The sequence below is a fragment of the Syngnathus scovelli genome, unplaced genomic scaffold (assembly GCF_024217435.2).
Source record: "Syngnathus scovelli strain Florida unplaced genomic scaffold, RoL_Ssco_1.2 HiC_scaffold_24, whole genome shotgun sequence".
Taxonomy (NCBI): domain Eukaryota; kingdom Metazoa; phylum Chordata; class Actinopteri; order Syngnathiformes; family Syngnathidae; genus Syngnathus; species Syngnathus scovelli.
Window position 1 is genome coordinate 2,462,249 of NW_026061333.1, and position 23,984 is coordinate 2,486,232.

The 23,984-nt window shown below is 48.0% G+C and overlaps 1 protein-coding gene and 1 long non-coding RNA gene across 2 annotated transcripts; both read right to left on the reverse strand.

Annotated features, from left to right (window-relative positions):
* Nucleotides 1-1,277: 1,277 nt before the first annotated feature.
* On the reverse strand, nt 1,278-8,413 carry LOC137839885 (uncharacterized). Its single transcript, XR_011086287.1, has 5 exons — nt 8,305-8,413; nt 8,082-8,159; nt 6,468-6,558; nt 1,643-1,672; nt 1,278-1,434 (listed from the first exon to the last, which is right to left on the reverse strand). It is a non-coding gene; the product is annotated as an uncharacterized lncRNA (long non-coding RNA).
* A 9,569-nt stretch (nt 8,414-17,982) lies between these two features.
* Nucleotides 17,983-19,194, reverse strand: LOC137839905 (janus kinase and microtubule-interacting protein 3-like). Its single transcript, XM_068649728.1, has 3 exons — nt 18,860-19,194; nt 18,655-18,780; nt 17,983-18,285 (listed from the first exon to the last, which is right to left on the reverse strand). Exons 1-2 carry the CDS (start codon nt 19,085-19,087, stop codon nt 18,664-18,666), a joined length of 345 nt encoding a protein of 114 aa, XP_068505829.1. The 5' UTR covers nt 19,088-19,194; the 3' UTR covers nt 17,983-18,285; nt 18,655-18,663.
* Between the last annotated feature and the right edge of the window lie 4,790 nt (nt 19,195-23,984).

The following is a 23,984-nucleotide window of genomic DNA, read 5'->3' on the forward strand; positions in this document are numbered from 1 at the left end:
TAATCGCCCGTATGCCTTGCCACATACTCCTGGTGTTGTTGGCGTCGTGGAAACGATCCTGAATTTTTCGACTGTGGTCTCGCTTCGCTACCCTGATGGCACGGTTCAAGTTGGCTCTCGCTGTCCTCAGTGTCTCCTTGTCGCCAGACTTGAAGGCAGAGTTCCGCGCTCGTAGCGTTTGACGTACCTCCTCAGTCATCCAGGGTCGTTGGTTGCCCCGGGTGATGATATTCTTAGTGGTGCTGACGTCCTCGGTGCATTTGTTGACGTAGGCTGACACAGTCATGGCACACGCATGTCAAATCTACATCGGGGAAACTGGGAGGGAGGGAGGGCGGGAGGGAGGCAAGCAGGGAGGCAGGCAGGCAGGGAGGCAGGCAGGGAGGCAGGCAGGGAAGCAGGCAGGGAGGAAGGCAGTGTCTGTCTGTTGAGGTTTTCACCTTGTTCTTCTCCTGCTGAAGTTCTAACTGGACGTCCATCAGTTTGGCTCTCAGCTCGTCATTGGCGGCCTGAAAGGCGTCCGTTCGCTCCGCCTTGACCCGCCCTGCCGGAGCTCGTTTGGACATCTCTTACTCGAGTCTCGCCCGGTCGTCAGTCAGAGATCACAACATTTGTACCTGGAGAGCACAAACGCAGCGCTGTTTTCCACTGGCTTCGGACTCAACTTCAATCGGTACCGTAACGTACAACATCATAAACATAGATCTAGCTTGACTTATTCATTGAATAAATGCATTTGGTTCTTCAAAACTGCATCACGCAACATAGCGTGACCGAGACGGCCGTTATCCACCTGCGTGAAGTTATTTGGTGAAATAAATGAGATGTTTAAGACACCATCGTTCTGTCTCTATGTAGATGAAGGGAAATAATCGATTGCTGAAGGTCCAAAGGTGTTGTGATAAACAAATAAACATATTAGTGACATATTTGTGATAAACATATTAGGCAGGATAATCACATATGTTAACTTGACTGCCCACACTGTATTTATTTATGGTTATTTGTTAAATCGAGTACTGTTAGACATGAAACAGGAAGTGTTTAACATAAATGGACGACGAAAGGGGTACTCACCATTGTAGCTCCTGCTGGTCAATGATACGAGCCTCTTCTTGCAGTGGAAAACATACAGCCAACAAACACCGTGGAACCTAAAGGAAGGAAATTAAACATTAACATTTAGCCTCAACCAACATTCACAGATACAACGCAACGCAAACTACACAAACATAAATCTTTTTAAACACAATGAGTTGTACTTACCGTGTACGCTCTAGACGGTCCACTTGCAAGCAGAAAATAAAGATATTTCTGTTGATAATCGTCGTGTTTGTATCCGTTGTCTCGCTCAAGGCCATTGCGCCCGCAGATTTGAATTTTGGCCAGAGTTCAGCCTATTGACGTCATTTCCGCGGTGTAATACCCGCATATCTGAAACGGCAAAGTTAAGAGTAGAGTTAAATAAAGTTTTTAATCAACGCAATAATTTACAAACGTTGACCAGTCGAAATAATCGTCGAAATTTGGCGTCTGTGGCTGGAAGCAGACGCCGAGTTCGACGTTCCTCCCAAATGCCACACTGCCTCGCTTTTCAGGCCAACAAAAAAACATATTTTTCAAAACAATGAGTTGTAATTACCTTGTACGCTCTAGACGGTCAAGTTGCAAGCTGAAAACAAAAATATTTGTCTTGTTAGTCGTCGTGTTACTAACCGCTGTGTCTTGTTTGCCAGCATTGCCGCTTTCCAACTTCCTGTTGCAAGCCACGCCCACGGATTATAATTTTGCCATGAGTTCCGCCTATTGACGTCATGTCCGCGTCGCATGACTGCGACGTAATATTATCTAAAACTGTTTGTGCGGCATGGTGTTGTTCTGTGCGGTATTGTGTTATTCTGTGCGGCGTCGTGTTGTTCTGTGCGGCGTAGTGTTGTTCAGTGCGGCGTCGTGTTGTTCAGTGCGGCATGTTGTTGTTCAGTGCGGCATGTTGTTGTTCAGTGCGGCATGGTGTTGTTCAGTGCGGCATGGTGTTGTTCAGTGCGGCATGGTGTTGTTCAGTGCGGCATGGTGTTGTTCAGTGCGGCATGGTGTTGTTCAGTGCGGCATGGTGTTGTTCAGTGCGGGATGGTGTTGTTCAGTGCGGCATGGTGTTGTTCAGTGCGGCATGGTGTTGTTCAGTGCGGCATGGTGTTGTTCAGTGCGGCATAATATTGTTCAGTGCGGCATAATGTTGTTCAGTGGGGCATGGTGTTGTTCAGTGCGGCATGGTGTTGTTCAGTGCGACATGATGTTGTTCAGTGCGGCATAATGTTGTTCAGTGCGGCATAATGTTGTTCAGTGCGGCATAATGTTGTTCAGTGCGGCATAATGTTGTTCAGTGCGGGATGGTGTTGTTCAGTGCGGCATGGTGTTGTTCAGTGCGGCATGGTGTTGTTCAGTGCGGCATGGTGTTGTTCAGTGCGGCATGGTGTTGTTCAGTGCGGCATGGTGTTGTTCAGTGCGGCATGGTGTTGTTCAGTGCGGCATGGTGTTGTTCAGTGCGGCATGGTGTTGTTTAGTGCGGCATGGTGTTGTTCAGTGCGGCATGGTGTTGTTCAGTGCGGCATGGTGTTGTTCAGTGCGGCATGGTGTTGTTCAGTTCGGCATGGTGTTGTTCAGTTCGGCATGGTGTTCAGTGCGGCATGGTGTTCAGTGCGGCATAATGTTGTTCAGTGCGGCATAATGTTGTTCAGTGCGGCATGGTGTTGTTCAGTGCGGCATGGTGTTGTTCAGTGCGGTATATTGTTGTTCAGTGCGGTATATTGTTGTTCAGTGCGGTATATTGTTGTTCAGTGGGGCATAATGTTGTTCAGTGCGGCATGGTGTTGTTCAGTGCGGGATGGTGTTGTTCAGTGCGGCATGGTGTTGTTCAGTGCGGCATGGTGTTGTTCAGTGCGGCATGGTGTTGTTCAGTGCAGCATGGTGTTGTTCAGTGCGGCATGGTGTTGTTCAGTGCGGCATGGTGTAGTTCAGTGCGGCATGGTGTAGTTCAGTGCGGCATGGTGTAGTTCAGTGCGGCATGGTGTAGTTCAGTGCGGCATGGTGTTGTTCAGTGCGGGATGGTGTTGTTCAGTGCGGCATGGTGTTGTTCAGTGCGACATGGTGTTGTTCAGTGCGACATGATGTTGTTCAGTGCGGCATAATGTTGTTCAGTGCGGCATAATGTTGTTCAGTGCGGCATGGTGTTGTTCAGTGCGGCATGGTGTTGTTCAGTGCGGGATGGTGTTGTTCAGTGCGGCATGGTGTTGTTCAGTGCGGCATGGTGTTGTTCAGTGCGGCATGGTGTTGTTCAGTGCGGCATGGTGTTGTTCAGTGCGGCATGGTGTTGTCCAGTGCGGCGTCGTGTTGTTCAGTGCGGCGTCGTGTTGTTCAGTGCAGCATGGTGTTGTTCAGTGCGGCATGGTGTTGTTCAGTGCGGCATGGTGTTGTTCAGTGCGGCATGGTGTTGTTAAGTGCGGCGTAATGTTGTTCAGTGGGGCATGGTGTTGTTCAGTGCGGCATGGTGTTGTTCAGTGCGGCATGGTGTTGTTCAGTGCGGCATGGTGTTGTTCAGTGCGGCATGGTGTTGTTTAGTGCGGCATGGTGCTGTTCAGTGCGGCATGGTGTTGTTCAGTGCGGCATGGTGTTGTTCAGTGCGGCATGGTGTTGTTCAGTGCGGCATGGTGTTGTTCAGTGCGGCATGGTGTTGTTCAGTGCGGCATGGTGTTGTTCAGTGCGGCATGGTGTTGTTCAGTGCGGCATGGTGTTTTTCAGTGCGGCATAATGTTGTTCAGTGCGGCATAATGTTGTTCAGTGCGGCATAATGTTGTTCAGTGCGGCATAATGTTGTTCAGTGCGGCATAATGTTGTTCAGTGCGGGATGGTGTTGTTCAGTGCGGCATGGTGTTGTTCAGTGCGGCATGGTGTTGTTCAGTGCGGCATGGTGTTGTTCAGTGCGGCATGGTGTTGTTCAGTGCGGCATGGTGTTGTTCGGTGCGGCATGGTGTTGTTCGGTGCGGCATGGTGTTGTTCGGTGCGGCATGGTGTTGTTCAGTGCGGGATGGTGTTGTTCAGTGCGGGATGGTGTTGTTCAGTGCGGCATAATGTTGTTCAGTGCGGCATAATGTTGTTCAGTGCGGCATAATGTTGTTCAGTGCGGCATGGTGTTGTTCAGTGCGGCATAATGTTGTTCAGTGCGGCATAATGTTGTTCAGTGCGGTATAATGTTGTTCAGTGCTGCATGGTGTTGTTCAGTGCTGCATGGTGTTGTTCAGTGCGGGATGGTGTTGTTCAGTGCGGCATGGTGTTGTTCAGTGCGGCATGGTGTTGTTCAGTGCGGCATGGTGTTGTTCAGTGCGGCATGGTGTTGTTCAGTGCGGCATGGTGTTGTTCAGTGCGGCATGGTGTTGTTCAGTGCGGCATGGTGTTGTTCAGTGCGGCATGGTGTTGTTCAGTGCGGCATGGTGTTGTTCAGTGCGGCATGGTGTAGTTCAGTGCGGCATGGTGTTGTTCAGTGCGGGATGGTGTTGTTCAGTGCGGCATGGTGTTGTTCAGTGCGGCATGGTGTTGTTCAGTGCGACATGATGTTGTTCAGTGCGGCATAATGTTGTTCAGTGCGGCATAATGTTGTTCAGTGCGGCATGGTGTTGTTTAGTGCGGGATGGTGTTGTTCAGTGCGGCATGGTGTTGTTCAGTGCGGCATGGTGTTGTTCAGTGCGGCATGGTGTTGTTCAGTGCGGCATGGTGTTGTTCAGTGCGGCATGGTGTTGTTCAGTGCGGCATGGTGTTGTTCAGTGCGGGATGGTGTTGTTCAGTGCGGCATGGTGTTCAGTGCGGCATAATGTTGTTCAGTACGGCATAATGTTGTTCAGTGCGGCATGGTGTTGTTCAGTGCGGCATAATGTTGTTCAGTGCGGCATAATGTTGTTCAGTGCGGTATATTGTTGTTCAGTGGGGCATAATGTTGTTCAGTGCGGCATGGTGTAGTTCAGTGCGGCATGGTGTAGTTCAGTGCAGCATGGTGTTGTTCAGTGCGGAATGGTGTTGTTCAGTGCGGGATGGTGTCGTTCAGTGCGGGATGGTGTCGTTCAGTGCGGGATGGTGTTGTTCAGTGCGGGATGGTGTTGTTCAGTTTGGCATGGTGTTGTTCAGTGCGGCATGGTGTTGTTCAGTGCGGCATGGTGTTGTTCAGTGCGGGATGGTGTTGTTCAGTGCGGGATGGTGTTGTTCAGTGCGGGATGGTGTTGTTCAGTGCGGGATGGTGTTGTTCAGTGCGGCATGGTGTTGTTCAGTGCGGCATGGTGTTGTTCAGTGCGGCATGGTGTTGTTCGGCATGGTGTTGTTCAGTGCGGCATGGTGTTGTTCAGTGCGGCATGGTGTTGTTCAGTGCGGGATGGTGTTCAGTGCGGGATGGTGTTGTTCAGTGCGGGATGGTGTTGTTCAGTGCGGCATGGTGTTGTTCAGTGCGGCATGGTGTTGTTCAGTGCGGCATAATGTTGTTTAGTGCGGCATAATGTTGTTTAGTGCGGCATAGTGTTGTTCAGTGCGGCATGATGTTGTTCAGTGCGGCATGGTGTTGTTCAGTGCGGCATGGTGTTGTTCAGTGCGGCATGGTGTTGTTCAGTGCGGCATGGTGTTGTTCAGTGCGGCATGGTGTTGTTCAGTGCGGCATGGTGTTGTTCAGTGCGGCATGGTGTTGTTCAGTGCGGCATGGTGTTGTTCAGTGCGGCGTCGTGTTGTTCAGTGCGGCATGGTGTTGTTCAGTGCGGAATGGTGTTGTTCAGTGCGGCATGGTGTTGTTCAGTGCGGCATGGTGTTAAGTGCGGCATGGTGTTGTTCAGTGCGGCGTAATGTTGTTCAGTGCGGCGTAATGTTGTTCAGTGGGGCATGGTGTTGTTCAGTGCGGCATGGTGTTGTTCAGTGCGGCATGGTGTTGTTCAGTGCGGCATGGTGTTGTTCAGTGCGGCATGGTGTTGTTCAGTGCGGCATAATGTTGTTCAGTGCGGCATAATGTTGTTCAGTGCGGCATAATGTTGTTCAGTGCGGCATAATGTTGTTCAGTGCGGCATAATGTTGTTCAGTGCGGGATGGTGTTGTTCAGTGCGGCATGGTGTTGTTCAGTGCGGCATGGTGTTGTTCAGTGCGGCATGGTGTTGTTCAGTGCGGCATGGTGTTGTTCAGTGCGGCATGGTGTTGTTCAGTGCGGCATGGTGTTGTTCAGTGCGGGATGGTGTTGTTCAGTGCGGGATGGTGTTGTTCAGTGCGGGATGGTGTTGTTCAGTGCGGCATGGTGTTCAGTACGGCATAATGTTGTTCAGTGCGGCATGGTGTTGTTCAGTGCGGCATGGTGTTGTTCAGTGCGGCATAATGTTGTTCAGTGCGGCATAATGTTGTTCAGTGCGGCACCTAGCACCTAGAAGGTAAATAAATAGGAAGGAAGGACTCACCGGTGACGTCGTCGCCCACGTCCAAGCGTTGTACTTTGTATTTTCATCCTTCTGACAGTGGAAAACATATAGCCAACAAACACCGTGGAACCTAAACGAATGAAAGAAAACTATCATTTGGCCACAACCAACATTCACAGATACAACACAATGTGACGTGCGGTGTTAAGGTTAAAGGTTGAGTGAAGGGCCCTCGTTTTAAACTACTTTTTTGAAAAGGAGTGGGAACAAGTAAGACGTATTTAATTTATTTATTGGGAAGTAGTAAGACTTATTAAATTTATTTAATCTACTTTTCTTCCCAGGCAAAATTTGACGTGCTGCAATTCCAAATTTCCAAAGTGAATGTAGGAATGAAATCCTTTAAATTATGATTTTGTATAAATACTAGGCATAAACACAAAATCCACGGCACAAAATGGGCAGACTTTACTTGTTTGAAAAGGACTGGTTACAAGACAGACTTTTTTAATTTATTTAATGGGAAGAAGACTTATTTAGTTTAATTGATCTATTTTTGTTCCCTGGCAAAATTCGATTTGCTGCAATTCCAAATTTCCAAAGTGAATGAAGGAATGAAGTCGTTTAAATTATGATTTTGTATAAATACTAGGCATAGACACAAAATCTACGGCACAAAACGGGCAGACTTTACTTGTTTGAAGAGGACTGGTTGCAAGACAGACTTTTCTGATTTATTTAATGGGAAGAAGACTTATTTAGTTTATTTAATCTCTTTTTGTTGCCTGGCAAAATTGGATTTGCTGAAATTGTATTTTGCCAAATCTTGACTTGAGACCTGATAGGAAGTATTAAACGCTCAGTTAAATCGATACAAGTTGGTAATAAGAGCGAATAATGTTGGTTGAAGCGATGAATGAAGGTTAAAAGCAATTTAAATTATGACTTTGTATAAATACTAGATATTAACAGAACATCTACTGCGCAAAATGGGCAGAGTTTACTTGTTTGAGAAGGAGTGGCTTATTTAAGTCTAAGATTTATTTAATCTGTTCCCAGGCAAAATTGGATGTGATGCAATTCCAAATTTCACCACATGATGGTGCCAAATTTTGACTTCATAGGACATATTCAACACTTAACTATTATGTTCAAGGTAATCAGATTTGTTTATTATTCTAATGGCCTTTTCAAAACTATTCTGGATTACTACTTTGGATCTATTCTACATTACTTGGCAACAACATACTCTGTAACAGATTAGGCAGTATAATCACATATGTTAACTTGAGAGTGCCCACACTCAATCTACTTATCGTGATGTGTTAAATCAATTACTGTTAGACATTATTATTCTGATAATCTACCAAATCTTTGAATTGAAGAATTTGTGATTTAATTAATAGCTTGTTGTTATGTTCAGGGTAATCAGACTTGTATATAATTCTAATGGCCTTCTTTTGAAAACTATTCTGAATTACAACTTTGGATCTTATATTACTTTGCAACAATATACTCGGTGACAGATTAGGCAGTATAATCACATATGTTAACTTCAGTGCCCACACTGTATTTATTTATGGTTATTTGTTAAATCAAGTACTGTTAGACATGAAATAGGAAGTGTTTAACATAAATGTTATGGCTACTCACCGTTGTAGCTCGCTCCTGGTCAATGATACGAGCCTCTTCTTGCAGTGGAAAACTTGCAGCCAACAAACACCGTGGAACCTAAAGGAATGAAATTAAACATTAACATTTCGCCTGGACCAATATTCACACGTACAACGCAACGCGGCTACACTTCTGCTAGCGCCTCAGCTACACGTTGCTATTACAAACGTAAATCTCTTTAAACACAATGAGTGTTACTTACCGTGTACGCTGTAGACGGTCCAGTTGCAAGCAGAAAATAAAGATATTTCTGTTGATATTCGTCGTTGCTCAGTGGCTCACGGCCATCGCGCCAACAGATTTGAATTTTGGTGGAAGTTCAGCCAATTACGTCATATCCGCGGCACATGACTGCGACGTAATACCCGCTTATCTGAAACGGCAGTTAAAAGTAGAGTTACATCAAGTTTTCTTTTTTAATCAACGCAATCATTTACAACCGTTGACCAGAAAGAATCGTCGAAATTCGACGTTCCCCCCAAACGCCACACTCACTCGCTTTTCAGGGCAACAAAAGTACTTCTTTTTAAAAACGATGAGTTGTACTTACCGTGTACGCTCTGGACGGTCCAGTTGCAAGCAGAAAATAAAAATATTTCTCTCGTTAGTCGTATGTTACCATCCGCTGTGTCTTTGTCAACATCGCCATTTTCCTACTTCCTGTTGCGAGCCACGCCCACGGATTTAAATTCTGGCGGAAGAGCCCGCCCATTGGCGTCGTTTTCGCGTATAGCAAATCCGATTGGTTGGGAAGGGGGCGCGGTTATGCAGCCGAGGGGTCCTGTGATCGGTGGGATGTAAAGTAGGCGTCGACGTCACGTCCGCGTCACGTGACCACGACGTGGCAGACGTCATATAGCAACCGCTGTTTTGTTTAGTAGACTTACAGTTGTTATGCATTGACATAATGGCGCACACTCCAAATAGATTTAAATAAATTAAATAATTCTTCTGCCCACTCCCTTTTAAACAAGTTAACTCTCCCCGCGGATTTGAATTCCGGCGGAAGTTCTTACAGTTGTTATGCGTTGACATAATGGCGCACTGGTTAGCATGTCCACCTCTTAAGCATGATGTTGCGGGTTCGACGCCTGATCAATGTTAGCATGGAGTGAGCTGAAGTGCATGGCGCTGAAGATTTGAATCTTTGAAATGCGCTGAGGTCTGACGTATCAGGCAGAATGGTTTGTGTTAGGTTACGGATTCTAGTTATTGATCTGACTCCAAATTGCGATCAACACTTAACACATAAATTGCTATGTCCTAATCCACACACTGGCGCACCTAACAATTTTGCGAGTTCGTTCTGTCAAAGAGAAGACCAGTAGATCAATCAGACCAAATTTACCAATTATTTATTCCTGACAGAGCGCACTAATACAGGCCTGGGTCCCGGGTCCCTCACACTAAAACTCGTGCGTTTTTGTGACCACCAAAAGACGACACATTCTTCCGGGTTGCCCAGTTTTAAAGAAACACAATATGAATATTAAAGCATGCAAAATATTGTGAGATGATTGGTCGATGGCCATCTCCTCCCCGGTCCAGGTGTCGCTGAGGTCAGACAGTTGGGTTTTTCCCTCGAAGGCCGGTCTCATAGACGTGCTGTTGTTCTTGTTCCTAACCGACCTTGAGATGGTCTCCTCCGGTACTCCCTATCCGGGCCTATTCCACAACACTTTGAAGAAAACAAGTTCATGCAGTTTGTCTGCACATTCCTCGCCCCCCACCAATCCACACGAGCACTCTAATACTAGATATTAATATGATTATAAGTTTAACACAACCTTAAAACATATGTTTGCAAACTGCCGAAAGCACATTTTCCTTTATTCCCTCTCATGACCTCATTTATGAGGTCATCACCCGTTACTTTAGCAAACAGCTACCAGCGCGCTGTCGATCCTTCCTTCCCCCCGCTGCTCATGTTGAGTCACCAGGGCATATTGGCCCATCGGTGGCAACGGGCCGACGGTTTTCTCGATCAACCGGACAGTGAGTGACCTAATACATGGAATACAACAACAATCGCGTAAAATCATAATTGTAATAAAAATAGCTACAGCAACAAGCACAGACATGATGAGGCCTTTCCAGCTTCCGAACGTTTTCATCCAATCAGACCAAATATCGGTGTGTACGCCTGAATGATCTTTCATCTTTTTGTTCAGTGTCCTTAGTCCTTCCAACGCCCTGGTCAGTCGGCCTCCTGGTGCCGTGTTGTTTGGGATGAAAGTACAACATGCATCACCAAACATTCCACACACACCATGTTCCTTAGCCAATAGCATGTCCAACGCAATTCTATTTTGGAACGCCATTAACGACGTTGCAGCCAATTGTTCATGAACTGCGGCAAATGATTCAGCTGTATAATTACCCAGTCGTTGGACATTGTAATGAACGTAATTAATACGGTCTACATTTTTACTGGGGGTGATCCATAGGAAGATACTTTCGAATCCCGAGGACACTTGATTAACGAGTTTATACTTATCTGGCACACCCCGGGGCACTCCTATAGTGCCAATATATGTTGGATGGTCGTCGCTCAACCACGGGGGCAAAATGTCTCTTTTGGCTTGCTTCAGGAGCCCCGCCAGTGGGGACTCCAGGTTCCAATTGAGATTCTGTATTTCAATGGGGACAACCACCACAGGCATTATCAACGACACGAGGGCACAGATACCTGATGCATTCTTCGGCAAGCGATCCTATAATTTGTCATCTCCACACCACAACCAGATGTCACTGGTCTTCCTCTGCTCCTTCCATCATTGCTGGGTGAATTCTGGCATGTCCTGTTAAAGCTTGAAAGCAAGTGAATTTGGAAAAAAAATTGTATATCACAATTACAAATTGAAACCTACTCACCCATTTCTATTTTACCACTCTCCCCCTTTGACACATTCACCCAATGTGTCATTACGTATCAAAAGGAACCTGCAAAGCGTCCCCTCTCATCACCACACTCATTTTTAGCCAGGCCCACGGAACCTCTAGTTACCATCTGGGCCCCGGGACCATCACCCCAAGTCCTTGAAACTTGACTGTCCACCACACACACTCGGCAACACAAACAAAAATCATCGCACTCCTGTCAGTGAGCTTATAGCCCGGCTGACAGCGGACATTTGTACACACAAAAACAGACATCAAGTATCAAAATTAAAACAGTCATAAAATGAATCCTGGCGCCCGCGGATCATGTCCTGAAAACCACGTCATCAACAAGTTCATCATAAAAACCAAAAGGGCAAGGGTTAACATATTCTTGTAAATCCAACACAAACTTTCCACGAATGCAATCGACAACCTGCAAGAATGAAAACAAGTTACGCAAGCAACGCGCAATCCGTTCCTTGGCTGGTGGCTGATGCTGCAAAAAAAAAAATAAAATAAAAAATCAAGTCACACAGAAAAACAAAGCAGAGCGTGCTATTGTCGCAAACACGTTCAAGCGTCAAACAATTGGTCACTGTCCACCTAGTCCGTCACCCCGTCGGGTGAGCTCAAAGTCGTTACACGTCAAATCGCTCAAAGTCTTGCTGTTCGATACTAGTTCTGTCTTGTCTGACCATATCACTGAAATGGGCCTTCTCCATCACATCGTTTTGTTGTCGATGGTGCCCCTGATTTGATCATTGAGCCATGGTTCCGGTCAGAACTCATCACTTACCAGTTCCAGACCCTCCAGTCTGTACCACCCCTTCAGGTGAGAGGAATTTTATCCTCAATTGCAAACACATCACCCCAACTTCAGACCTCTCTGGCCAATCATATTGCGCACACACAGTCATAGATGATCACATGCGCACGCACCCATCCACACACTCGCAGACACACACATCCGTCTCTATCACTCAGCTCTCCTCCCACACTAAGCAAAGTTAGTATGTTAGTGTGCAGGCAAACATTGACTCCTAATAGTAACTCTTCACATTTGGACATACTTGTCAACATGACCTATTGTAAAATCTCCAATTCAATTTTCCATAAACTCGCCCATCAGATTCATCTCAAATTGTCATATATGTCTATCTGGGGGGAGACGACTGTGGGACCCGCGTGTCAGGGGAGCCTCCATAACCTCAGATTGCTCCTACAAACTCGATCTCTATTAATTATCCTAATTAAATTCAATAAAGATGGGTCCGACTATTCCCTCTGGATTTTTACATCATCATTTGGCTCTCCCCCTTTTTCCTGTTGTCTAGCTCAAATATGTTTCTCAGTCTGCTTCTCTTTATTGCCCCTCTTGGCGAGTCTAACTCGCCCCTTTTTCTCTTCCTAAAAATCCTGCCTGTCACACCATTCAGCACCTCTCCCTAGAATGGGCAGTTTTTAATGTAATTTACGTCATTGCTGTCCAGATCTTCTATCCTCAATCTCCCTTGCTGTCAATCCCTGTTAAAATGCCAAAATGCCCCTGTTCCTCTTGACCGAATCCACTTTAGTCCAAATGTCCTATTCTAAAATGTATCTAACTCGACTTCTACTTCTTAAGCCTGACGAGCCAAAATATCAGATCTCGCTCTTGTTTCTTACCGTTTTAGCCTATTTGTTTTATCCAAATCTGTTCAATCTCTGACTATGATGCTTTTCTCTGTAGCTCTACGCATTCTTCAATTTTTATCAAATCTCCTCAGTTCTGTCAAACTTAGTGCACAATGAAGCTCCTGTCCACCTTGACCCAAGCTTCACCCAGTTTGGTAACGCCACAGCAAGGAGTGCGATTTGGCCGTCGGACACTTCCAACACCCCTGCGTCCCAGAGGCCACACAGAGTGTCTTCCATGCCTTGGTCCGCCTCTTTCGGCCAACGATATTGAGGCCGTTTGATAGGCTGCGTCTCATCCATTTGGAGATCAATAGGGGCCACCTAATGACAAAACCCGACATCAAATGGACTCTGGGACCACAGTGTGTCGGGCAAGGCCGCCAGCATTACTTCAGCGTCCTCATGATCAGTTAACTCCCTACCGTGTGTGCGGGACACCAACATCATCTCCAGCAATCCTGTGTCTGCCATGGGTTGTTTAATTTGGTATGCATTCTGAGACTCAGACCAGTACAAATTAGGAATGTGAGTTTTCCGCCAATCGGTCTGTTGCAACAACTGCTTGGCCATTGAGCCCAATTGTCTGGCCTCGTGTCCTGGGGCAAGAGCCAGCGAAATGTGTGGCACCCCTTTCTCTGTCATTTTGAACCACTGCATTTGTTCATATGTCAATTCAGTTGCCGCTGCGACTCCCTCTTTACCAATCAAAATGCACGATGAAGTTAAATCCCACATGTGCCCTTCAATTTCTTCAAACAAATCCCGATATACATCATCACTTTTTCGGTCATAAAATAGAGTGCAATGCAAAGGATCAACAGGTGGGTGGTATGGCGCCAGTGAGCAGATCCAGGCTTCCACAGTAGGTAGGTCGAGAACACACCGCCACCAGCAGGGGTCTCTGGCTCCAGCCTGGCCCAGTAGATGGTTGCAGTTTCTGCTTCTGCCGGTAGGGGCGCCATCAGCCACTGACCATGTTGTTGTAGCTGCTGTGAGCACTGGATGCTGATGCCATCTGGAAATTGAATAATCACTCCCTCTGGCCCACACAGAATTCTGGCTTGAACGGCTGACAGCAAGTCCCTTCCCATCAAATTGATCGGAGTGTCTGTGGAATGGATGTATTTGTACCACAGTCTACACCCTGTCCGGGTGATCACAGTTTCAAGTGGTTTGGTAAAAGGCAGAGTACGTGGTTGTCCCGAGAAGCCGACTAAAGTTGTTGTTTTCTTTGACAGTGAGGATACAGGAAGGGCAGTGTTTATTGATGAATAAGTTGCTCCTGTGTCCACCAGCATCTTCACAGGTTTTTCTTTCCACTGTCACATGAAGCATTGGCTCCGCCGGGCCACTGCTTTCCTGGCTCCCTGGGCAGCCCTATTCAAATTGTCCACACCAGAGATCATCATGTTGGTAGTACTGACCTCCGTGCGTTTGTGGGCGGGTGGCTCCGCGCGGTCGATACTGTGGGCATTCTTTTGCCCAGTGGTCGGTTTCGCCGCAGATGAAACATGCGTTGGGCGAATGGGGTTTGTATGCTGCCCTCCCCGGGTAAGCAGGTGCACTCCCTCTGTATCCGCCCCGGAACTGGCCCCTTCCGCGCCCCACCACCTGAAGAGCCTGTGACATTTGCATTTCCTTTTTCTGTGATTTAGACTGTTTAGCTTCACCATGCATTTTTGCCAACTGTAATTTCAACAACTGTTTAGATAATGCGTCTGTCTCGTTTTCAACTTTAGCTTGTGACTCAGTGAACATTCTGCAGTGATGCAAAAGATGACGTTTAAATCGTTCTTCGGCACAAACCAGAATGTCAGGATCTGACATTAGCTGCTTCTTCACATCTGGCGGAAGTCCATCCAGCAGCGCCGTTCGGAAGAGCACCTCTGCCTCGTGCGTGAGAGCCGGATGTCGACCTGTGGTTTCAATCCAACTCTCCACACATGTTACATAATGTTGTGCAGGTGACATTTTCACATCATAAGGAAACATAGTGGGGGCCAGATCGGTGGGTTGTGGGAAAGTCAATTTAATGTTTTCAAACAGGGGCGCTGCTACTTGTGGCAAGGGCACCTCCCTCCCCAGTCTCGCTGTGCCTGCTGCTTCCTCAGTTGCCTGCAGTTGCACCAGGGAGCATGCTCCTGCCAACATCTGGCGCATGTCACCGAGTGTACAGCTCTGCCCACTCATCAGAGCCAAAAATTTGTTCAGCCACACCTTGCCTCCTCTGTGAAGTGGGGGCATATTTTCCATTATCGTGGTCACATCACGGAGCACCATGGGCTCGTAGTGCTGACCGCCCGATGTGGTCACCAGCGGACACATCAATTCATTTTTCTGCACCTCGGCCTGTGTCATCTGTCCCTGACCACTCCGCAAATTATATTTTCTCCGTGTCTCTCTCTCTCTCTCTCTCTCTCTCTCTCTCTGTTGCCCATTTTAACATCTGCGCTTCCTGTGTACGCTGCTCATCGGCTTGATCAATTTTCTTTTTTAGCTCCTCATTCTCGGCAGTAAGTCTATGCCAGCTTTCTCCTTTTGTCACATTGGACGGTTGAGGGCTCGGACCGGGGGTGGAGGTGTCCACGCGGGATGTGTCCACGCGGGATGTGTCCCCCTCCCGGGCCCGTCGCCTCTCTTTATTTACTGCTTGTTCAATCAACTGTACAATACTCTGATCCGCCCTTTCGCCTTCGCCCTCGACATCCACTACCATCCTACCACCCAACGTCACCACCGGATCCATTACTCCGGGGTCGCCGTACGGCGGCGGTCCAACATAGCTCACTCCGAGTTTCGGGGCACTCGGGTGTGTCACATCATGCAAATATGGATAAATGCCCTTGTATTCATTTCTTTCCTTGTCTATTTTCACCGCTTTCTCTACCCTTCTTTCTCATGCTCTTGTTAGCCTGCCATTGTCCAAATCAAAAATGCTTTTTTCTTTTAACTGTCTTTCTTTTGAACCTCTAAATCGCTCGTGTTGCTAACCTAACCTAACCTAACCTTAAAGAAAGGACAAACAGATTACTCCCAATAGCTCCTCATTATTTACGAGTTAGCCCCCCTTTCTTGAACATTCTCTGATCCATGCTGTCTTCCTCCTCACACTGTGTGGATGCAGCACACAGGGTGTGCACATAAACGCACACACCGAGCGCGCACACAACCGCACGTACACACACACACACACACACACACGCATACGCACGCACGCACAATCCATCTCTCATGTAGCTTCTTTGCCACTTTCTATCGGTCAATACCACTCACAATTTGCGCTTCCACATCAGCATATACATTCCTTCAATCTCACTGCTTCAAACATTCACTGAGAAACTCACACTGTCCCTGCCCCGCCCGGGCTATAGCACCCCCCGTGCGAGAGGGTCGCGGCATCAATGTTGACTGGTTACAGGCTGGCCATTTCCTGCAACAATCATGATGCCGGCCCACCGCCCGCGCGAGCATAGCACAGGCCCACGCGTACAGCCCAGACCCGCGACTACGCGCGAGTGCAGGCTCGCCCATCAGTCTCAACCTCTCAAAGGGCAGGCCAACTTTGCTGTTGCGCCCTTCATCATGTTCACATTCGACATCTTTCAATGTCTTCTACACAACATTTGTTGTCTCTTATTCTCATCCTATCAAGCCACCGTTCTAGTAACTTTCTGTCACACACCTTATTTTCTCTACTGCCACACCTTGCTCATCTTAGTTTCTCTAACCAACTTAACTTAAACACACCATTCTTCCATAGAACACACATCACTCACACACACTCATATACACACCCACTCATGAGGATCCTCTGCGCGCACACTCTCTCTCCCCCCAATTTGGTTCATTTTGGATGTTTTAGCGGTCTGATCTCTCACAGGAGGAACTGTTACCACCGGATATTTTTTGAGGAGGCCTCACTTCCCCTCGGGGATCTCTTTATTAACCCCAGCTATTTGAATACGATCGTCACCGCACCCTTGTCCGCCACGACGAAGCACTAGGTCCCTGACCTATCAGTAGTACGCGTAAGTCCCTGACTTTACCGTACACGTTACACACGTAAGTTCCAAACTTATTCACCGTATGTATCTTAACTTCATGCACACCTTATTTGATCTGAACGACAGTCTCCTCTTAAATTTCCTCTTTCAATTTGCAGCATTTCGACTTATAGTAACAGGTATTCTGCTTACCTTATCGGTGATGAGCTCAGGGTTTAGGAAACGTCGTACCAGCTCAACGTTGTGCGCTTATTCCAAACGGTTCGCCGACCGGGAGACAGTGTCCCTGACACTGTCCGGTGTCTTGGCTAAAGACCACGAGTTGTCAATTACCCTTCTCTTGACATCACGTCCGGGGTCACCAAGAAATTGTTAGGTTACGGATTCTAGTTATTGATCTGACTCCAAATTGCGATCAACACTTAACACATAAATTGCTATGTCCTAATCCACACACTGGCGCACCTAACAATTTTGCGAGTTCGTTCTGTCAAAGAGAAGACCAGTAGATCAATCAGACCAAATTTACCAATTATTTATTCCTGACAGAGCGCACTAATACAGGCCTGGGTCCCGGGTCCCTCACACTAAAACTCGTGCGTTTTTGTGACCACCAAAAGACGACACATTCTTCCGGGTTGCCCAGTTTTAAAGAAACACAATATGAATATTAAAGCATGCAAAATATTGTGAGATGATTGGTCGATGGCCATCTCCTCCCCGGTCCAGGTGTCGCTGAGGTCAGACAGTTGGGTTTTTCCCTCGAAGGCCGGTCTCATAGACGTGCTGTTGTTCTTGTTCCTAACCGACCTTGAGATGGTTTCCTCCGGTACTCCCTATCCGGGCCTATTCCACAACACTTTGAAGAAAACAAGTTCATGCAGTTTGTCTGCACATTCCTCGCCCCCCACCAATCCACACGAGCACTCTAATACTAGATATTAATATGATTATAAGTTTAACACAACCTTAAAACATATGTTTGCAAACTGCCGAAAGCACATTTTCCTTTATTTGCCATCACGTTCAACAAAAAATAGAAACTTTCCCACTCTGATAAAAACGTCCTGTGTTCATCTACATATTTTCGTTTTGCCGTGCATCTTTTCCCTGCCATTTCGAGAGCCCAATTGACACTAATAGTTTACTGGAATGTGTTTGCCCATCCTACTTTGTGGAATTTCACCACATGCGCTTTTGACGAAAATACTAAATTGAACTCAAGTGAAGCCAACACGCACAACCCCCCCCCCACACACACCTACACACACACACACACACAAATGTTGATATGAACATAAAAGAGCCGCATGCGGTTCGGGAGTTGCGGCTTGGCCAAACCTGTACTATACAACTTTATTTGTGTAAAATTTTCACAACAGCTGTCACACAAACAAAGCGGGAAAAACCGAAGACGTGCGTGTTCCGCCCACGCTGGATTTATTTGCACCTTTGAAAAGACACCGTATTGCCGCAGATGTGGCAAAGAGTACTTTTGGGCATCTGAGACGGAAGGATGTCCAAAGCATCACGTCACCTGCTCTGGTAGGAATGGTGGTGGGACGTTGAGGTCAACCGCTTTGGGGTTGGCTGAATCTTTGGTCGCAGGATGCCACACACTTGAAGACAGAAGCAGAAAAGCAGAGCTAAATGCAAAATGTACTCACCGGTGACTCCAATTTTTTCCCCCCCTGAAGAAATGGATGGACGGGTGGCCCCGGCTGGCCGGTGGGACTCTTGTTATTCTGACCCTTTTTAGTGCGCGTTTGGGGCAACAACCGTTTTTTGTGGCGCTCTCTTCTGGTTCAAGAGTGCCCTGCATGTGAATTTGCCTTTCCTGCCTTCTGATTGGATGAGCGCCGGTGTGACGCGGTGCCTCTGTCACCGTGGCGGGGGGTATACGTCGGCATCGGAGCGTCTGCCAACGTCTGAGACCGGCTGGCAGTGTATCGGAGGTGTCGAGTGCGGTGCCGCTGGAGCTCACTCACCAGCTGGTGTTAGGGCCACAGAATGAAGGCCAAGGAGAAGACTAGAAAGAGAAACAGAAACTTCTCCTCCAATTGTTTGATTTGTCTCTTCTGAGCTTCGATGAATTCTTTCAGCTCTTTGTTCCTCTAGGACGGACAAATGGAAAGTAGCCTTCAAAAGCCAGTAAGCGTGCAAGTAAGTGCCGGGCTGGCTTTGGGCCCTTACCTGTTGCGCGCTGTGCAGCAGATCCATTCTCTCTTGGAGGATGCAAGCGTCGCGCTCCCTCAACTCCCACATCAGGGCTCGCTTCCATTGGTCCACGGCGCTCCTAAGCTCTTGTCTCTGATCCGCTGTCAGCACGTCATTCACGCCAGCGTGGCTGGCTTTTTGGCCGTCCGTGGCGGGGCAGTCCCGCTGCGGTAGCGCCTCGTACAACATGGCCTCCAGCTCCATGATCCTCTGGGCCGCAATCCTCGTCCATCAGTAGTCCGGCGGGAGATTTGAGGGCGGCTTACCTTATGAGCCTGGTCCATGGAACGCTTCCTGAAGTCCAACTCTTCATCCAGGTAGCCCTTCTGGTTGCAGAACATATCCTAGCACAGCTCAAGGTCAGAATTGTTGGGGCACATTGCCCCGAGTTCCCCTTGGCTGATGTCGCGTGTCTGTCTACCTTCTCACTTTCAATGTCCAACATCTTCTGTTGAAGTGCTGACTTGGTCACTTTGATGTATTCTAACCACTGAGGAAAGGCTGCTGTCACATAAGCAGAATGCGAGAGCGTGCGTGGACGTGCGCGTTACCTTCTCGGCTAGGGTGGGAAGGGTCCTGGCGTGAATCACGACCACCTGCTCCTCGTTGGTGAGATTCTGCAAGAGCCCAAAGGCACAGCGTCAACAAGGTTCTTTCAGCGCAAAGCCTTCCAAAAGTCACATTTGAGCCGCCGAGTCTCGTGGAGTGCGAACATAAGGAGTTCGACATACACTTACGGCGTTATCGCCCAGGATGTCCAGCTTCTTCATCAGATCACTGATGACGATGTCCTGGGGAAAGGCGCAAGGAGCAATGTAAGGTGTTCTGGGACCTCAGGTTAAGGTTAGGGTTGCGAGGGACGCCTTACGTACGCTCACGCCGTCGGCCTCGCAGTAGATCTGCAAAGGGCTGAGGCCGTCTGGGAAACGGACTTGCAGAAACTTCAAGACGGGGGAGCGCCACTCCCTCTCCTGAAAGGCAGAGGCATGCATCCGTCCGTCCGTCCGTCCGTCCGTCACATCTCTGGCCTCAACACGCTTGTGCGAGTCTTCCCACCTCCAGCTCCAGGATGCGGAACTCAAGCAGTTCGTTTTGGTCTCGGATATCCTGGATGTGCTCTTTCAGACGCGCTTCTTCCGCCTCCATCCGCCTGACCTGAAAAGACAGTCAGACCTCATCTGCGGGGCTTCCGGACGGGTGTGACGCCAAGCGACTCCGCCCAGCGCCTTTCTTTCCGTCACCTTTTCGGCCAACTGCTGATTGCTCTGACGCAGCAGCTGCTTCTCCTCCACCCACTTGACATTCTAGAAGAGACAAACGCGTGGACAGCTTTGGAATGTTGTGTCATTTTCATCCACAAATTCTTTGGTTGACTGGAAAATGACATTTGCTTTTCTCCGCATTTTCCCAGCCACGTTCAGGGGGGGGGGGGGGTCACAGACGAATGAGTGACTGAAGAATGTAGCTATTTTGTCTGAGAAAAAGGTGTGCTCATTGATAAGCTTACCTGTCCTTGTTGCTTCAGCGCTGACTCCAGATCTGCTACTCTGCTTTGATAGTGACCCATTTCTACTGTCATGTAACATGGGGGGAAGAGCTGGTGCAAATGGTAAAATATGGATTGTTCACAGGAATAAATTGGCAGAGCTGAAATTCCAAATTTGTCCAAAAGATGGCGCCAGACCAAAACATGAGACCAAAAAAGGGGCCAAAATAAGCTAAGCAAGTTAAAATAGAAATAAAACAGGAACACGGTGTCGGATTGTGAGTCACGCATGGACGCACAAATGTGATTTTTACTTTTTGATTTCTTTGCTTGGCTAAAAATGTATTCTGTAACAGCTTAAAGCAATATTGTTAGTCAATTCGATCAAGGGACCCGTCACTATGAGAATAGTGGCGTGACAAATTGTTTGGAGAAGCACAAATGTGATTTTTACTTCTTGATTTCTTTGCTTGGCTAAAAATTGATTCCCTCTTTCATGAACTGTGTTTTGCAATCGAATTGTTCTGGGATTGAATGATTTTATTAACACGGGTATCAGTGGGTGAAATTGTTCGGTTTCTGGAGTGATTAAGATTTGTAATTCTATTTCATGTTTCTTCAATAAATGTGTTGTGTATATTCATCTACTTTGTTGTGCGCTGATTTGTACTGAATGTACAATCGATGGTTCGGGGTTGATTTGACAATTTGATTAATGTGCGGGGGGTTATTATGGTATAACATAGGACCGTAATAAATAAAAGTAACATCAGACAATTTTAGAGAATTGAATAACTTTCGTAGTTATTTGAGACACGAGTGAATTTCAATCCGTTTGAAAGTTTGCTTCGTCTGAATAAATTAACGGAAGTGTTTGAATCGGATTATCGGTTTGGTGTAGAACTGAAAGTAATTTAATTATTTGAAGGGCGCAACGGGACTGTTTCCCCTTTTGACGGGCCGCGTAAAAAGTAACTCCGAACATGTTAGAGAATTAAATAACTTTCGTAGATATTTAAGGGAAGAGTGATTATTGAAAGAGGTGCGTTTGACACTACCATCAGCTTTTCTCTGGTCTGAAAGGAGGAGGAGGGAGGCTCCTCCTCCTCCTTTCAGACCAGAGAACACCCGAGGCTGGGTGAGAACGGGGAGGCTGCGACCCGGCCGGGGGTTGCGGGAAGGGGCGCCACCTTGATCTCCTTCTCGGCGTCGTAGTCCCCTCCGCTGGTCTGGGCTAGCAGAGCGTAGGCTCGTTGCAGCGCTTGATATTCTTGCGTCAGCTGGCGGTAGCGAAGCTCCGCCTCCTCATGCACACACCAATGCAACACAGCACTAGTACCAGAATCTTTCAGACCGGCGACAAAGCACCCGCGACGCAAAGACGAGTCCGATTCCAGGGTGAAGAGGAATGTTTGGCGCCAATACGCTGGCAGAAATGGCGGGCTACCTCTTCGGGTTCCGTGTCGGGGGTTCTGTCGGTGTGAAAAGACAAGGACGATCCGTCCGAGTCCACCAACACGTCTTCGTCGTAGCCGTAAAATGTTTCGATGACCTGCGGGCGCGGAAGCAAACATCTCTCTGAACAAACTGAAGCGACACCTCACGATGAATCGACGAGAGGAACGATAGCGAGAAAAAGGCCATTTCATCTTGCGCAACACCAAGCAGCCGCAAACAAACAGACTCACCTTGCAGGACCTCACGCTTTGTTCCTCCTCAGAGATTCTCGACGTCGGTATCGTAGCAGCAAATCTCTCTCCTGTCGACACAAATAATCCGCCTTTGAGATTCTCTGGATGCAAAGGGAACGAACGGCTCCGGCGCAGAAACAAACGCGACTCACGATGACATTTCTGACATGAGCTCCTGTCTCCAGAGCCTGAAAAACCCGTCACCGGCGATGATTGGAGGGACGCTCGTCTTTTCCAAAAGTGACAACTACAGGGTGTGTCAGGGTTTTCCAGATTATCTTTATCGTATGATTATGTTGCTTTGACTTTGACTGCAACCTGTAATAAATAATATTATTTATCCCTTATTTATCCCTATCGCTTATCCCTTCCTACACAAAGTCGTAAAACATCCCTTGCTATGTTTTGACTAGAGGTCAAGGGCTTTCTCTATTCAATCCACTCTTACACCCACCCTGTTTCTCTTAATAAAAATGCTCGTGCGGGAGCCGAGAGTCAGACTTCATTCGTACAACGGATGGACTCTCCACCTGCAGGTGTCCAAAAGAACTTACTTGTCTCCCGTGTGGTTCTTGCAAAATAAGTTGGAGCGAGCGCAACTCTAACAGGGTGCATTTTGCCACTAGCTGCCTACGGACAATGACGTCGCGCTCGCGGCTCATGGTTGACGGGCTGAGCAGCCGGGCGAGTCCGTCGTTTTCAGCGCACAGCGAGTGGCAAAGGCGCTGACAAAACGGGAGCTTTGAGCTGCTGAAAACGGCAAAACAAGTCTAAAGCGTGTTCAAACGCGTGCGCACAATGCTCCTGCTTGAAAGGTCGGAATTTAAGGGGCCAATTTTTTGGATGGCGGCCGCCGGCCAAGCTTTGGACGGAAAAGGTTTCCTGGCGACAGCGAGCGAGCGCGGCGCTGCCGTACGTGCACCGAGTCACCTGCCTGAAGACCTTGGACAAGTCGTCGATGATGTGCCGCTGCTCCACAACTTGAAGGAACTCCATTTCACCGTCCTGCTGGCCGCAACCGCGCTCCAGGTCATTGAGCGAACTAGGCCTTCTCTGTGGAACACAAATGCAGTGGACTCTGTTGGCACGCCGCCGTTGTCCGCGTCGACTTACCAAGCTTGCCATCTCCTCATTCTCCTGGGTGACAAAGCGCACTTTGTTTTCAAGGCGACACAGCACCAGTGAGAGTTCTTCATTCTTCCTGCTCAGGCGTTTGTTTTTGTACAGGAGTGGCAGAAACTGGCTTTCTGTTTCTCTCAGTCGCTTAAGCTGCAAGCATGAAGTGCGGGATGCGAAAGACGCACAACACGCGGGCCAGAACGTATCCATTCCTTTTGCATCGGTTTGAACGGAATCGTGGCTTTGGCTCCCAATAAAAGACATCTACCAGGCAACCGACTCGCCGCGCCGCTCAACTAATAAGCAAGCGCAATGGGTGCCTCGCTGGATGGCGCGCATCAAACGTAGCGCAAACCTTCAAGCGTGCCGTCAATAAATTACCAGTTTATTGCGCTCTTCAGAAAGCAGGGCGTTTCGATCCTCCAGTTTCCTGATGACTGCGCTGAGCTCAGCGATTTTCAGATGAAACCTTCGCGTGTCCCGATCCTCCTGAGACTGAAAACGCCCCGCAACACACACACACAACCACTCGTTCAAAGTTCAAAACTGTTTTTGTGCTACCTTCCTCCAGCAACGAACTAAGTCATGCGTACTGCAAGTGTGTGATGAGGTGGCTTACGCTATGAAGAGGATTGCTAGTAGCGCCGTTGACCCCACTTCCAGGGTAGTTTAGGCCCGCCCTTTGGGAATCCCTCAGGGCAGCGATCTGCTGCTCGGCAGCCTGAGTCTGCAGCTGAAGGCGGTGGACGTGGCCGGCCCCAGGGATTTATCCAAAACACTAACCGCTCTGTCTTTCAGCTTGATC

Coding starts and splice junctions, on each gene's coding strand:
- LOC137839905 (XM_068649728.1), bottom strand. CDS start 19,087: ATGGAGCTGGAGGCCATGTTGTACGAGGCGCTACCGCAGCGGGACTGC. Junction 18,781..18,859: donor TGCTGCACAGCGCGCAACAG/GTAAGGGCCCAA, acceptor TGTCCGTCCTAG/AGGAACAAAGAGCTGAAAGA.